Source organism: Gregarina niphandrodes, assembly GCF_000223845.1.
Source record: "Gregarina niphandrodes unplaced genomic scaffold scaffold00034, whole genome shotgun sequence".
Taxonomy (NCBI): Eukaryota; Apicomplexa; class Conoidasida; order Eugregarinorida; family Gregarinidae; genus Gregarina; species Gregarina niphandrodes.
Genome location: NW_011645803.1, coordinates 40,383 through 41,644, shown reverse-complemented (window position 1 = coordinate 41,644; position 1,262 = coordinate 40,383). Strand labels below are relative to the sequence as shown.

At 57.2% G+C, this 1,262-nt stretch overlaps 1 protein-coding gene across 1 annotated transcript; it reads right to left on the bottom strand.

Moving 5' to 3' along the window:
* Positions 1-24: 24 nt before the first annotated feature.
* On the bottom strand, positions 25-1,009 carry GNI_132760 (hypothetical protein; the record flags this gene model as incomplete). The annotated part of the gene is made up of 1 exon (XM_011133933.1): positions 25-1,009. A coding segment is annotated over one exon (985 nt), but the record flags the coding sequence as incomplete, so codon positions are not given.
* Between the last annotated feature and the right edge of the window lie 253 nt (positions 1,010-1,262).

Below are 1,262 nucleotides of genomic sequence, written 5' to 3'. Positions count from 1 at the left end.
GGGGGGCTAGCTGTGGAGAGTTACTGTCGTCATCGAGGAGCGCGGTTCCGTCCTTTTCCTCCTCGTTGATCCAGAGGTTGTGTCGGAGATCTTCGTGTTCAGTGTCGAGGCCGGTGTCTGCGACGAGGACGGGTGTAGGGGGAAGGGGTGCTTCTGCAATGACGCGCCAGGCCTGGTTCACTTGGAGTTCGCCGAGGTACCATTGGCTGCTGCCAAGGGGGTCTGAGACGGAGACGGGGCGGACGATTGGTTTGATACCACCTGGAGCAGCGTTGGGCGGGATGTGGTGGGCCAGCGTGGTGTGTTGGGCTAAGATGGCGTCAGGGTGGATGGCGTCGACGAAGGGCAGACAGTATAGTTGAATTATGGCCCGCAGCGCCTTGACTGGATTATTAGGCAGCTCTAAGTAGCCCGTACCCAACGCCTCTGACCAGTACAGGTCGCTACGTCGTCCGCTCCATGTTGACGCAACGTCCCGCAAACAACGCGTACTGAACTCACGCACACAACTCGGCGGCTCTTTATACCACGAACATAAATTATCGTTCGCCGTCGCTGCTACCACTTGGTGTACCACTCGCAACGCCGCTTGCAACCAAGCTTGCTGTCCAATTTCTGGGTCTCCACTACGCTCGCCCAAAATAGCTTCCATCGATCGAAACGCGTCCTTACCAAATGCCTCACCGTCTTCAAACAACTTCTGCCAATGCACCTCACCCACACTCAATGGGTTGCTCAACAAAGGCAGCAAATCCATCGTGTCCTTCGCAAACTCCGCACCCTCGTGCAACACCTTGGACCAGTCAATACGCACGTTCTGCGCCTCCACGTAACCCTGCGCCTCCACCACTTCCACAGGCCCCGGCATTGCACCCACTCGTGCCACTCCAGTAACGTTCGCACTCGCCTCCCACTCCCGTGCGCCCGCAGACTCCGGTGCGTCATCTCCCCCTTCGTCCGAAACGCCCTCATCCGAACCCCACAAGATCTCGTTAACCAGCTTCTCCATCTTATTCACTCCATCCGCTATATCGTGAAGCGCCTCCGAAATCCGCCTCCAAGGAACTCGGGGAGACCACGTTTTAGGGAGCGCTTGGACACCTTCTCGAACAGCAGCTGTGGGAGGAGTCTGGGTGTCATTGGGAACGGTAACCGTAGGTACTGTCTGGGTGTCATTCGGAACCTTAACGGTGGGAGGAGTCTGGGTGTCATTGGGAACGGTAATTGTAGCCAAATCCTGAGGCACGGTCTGACCGTTAATG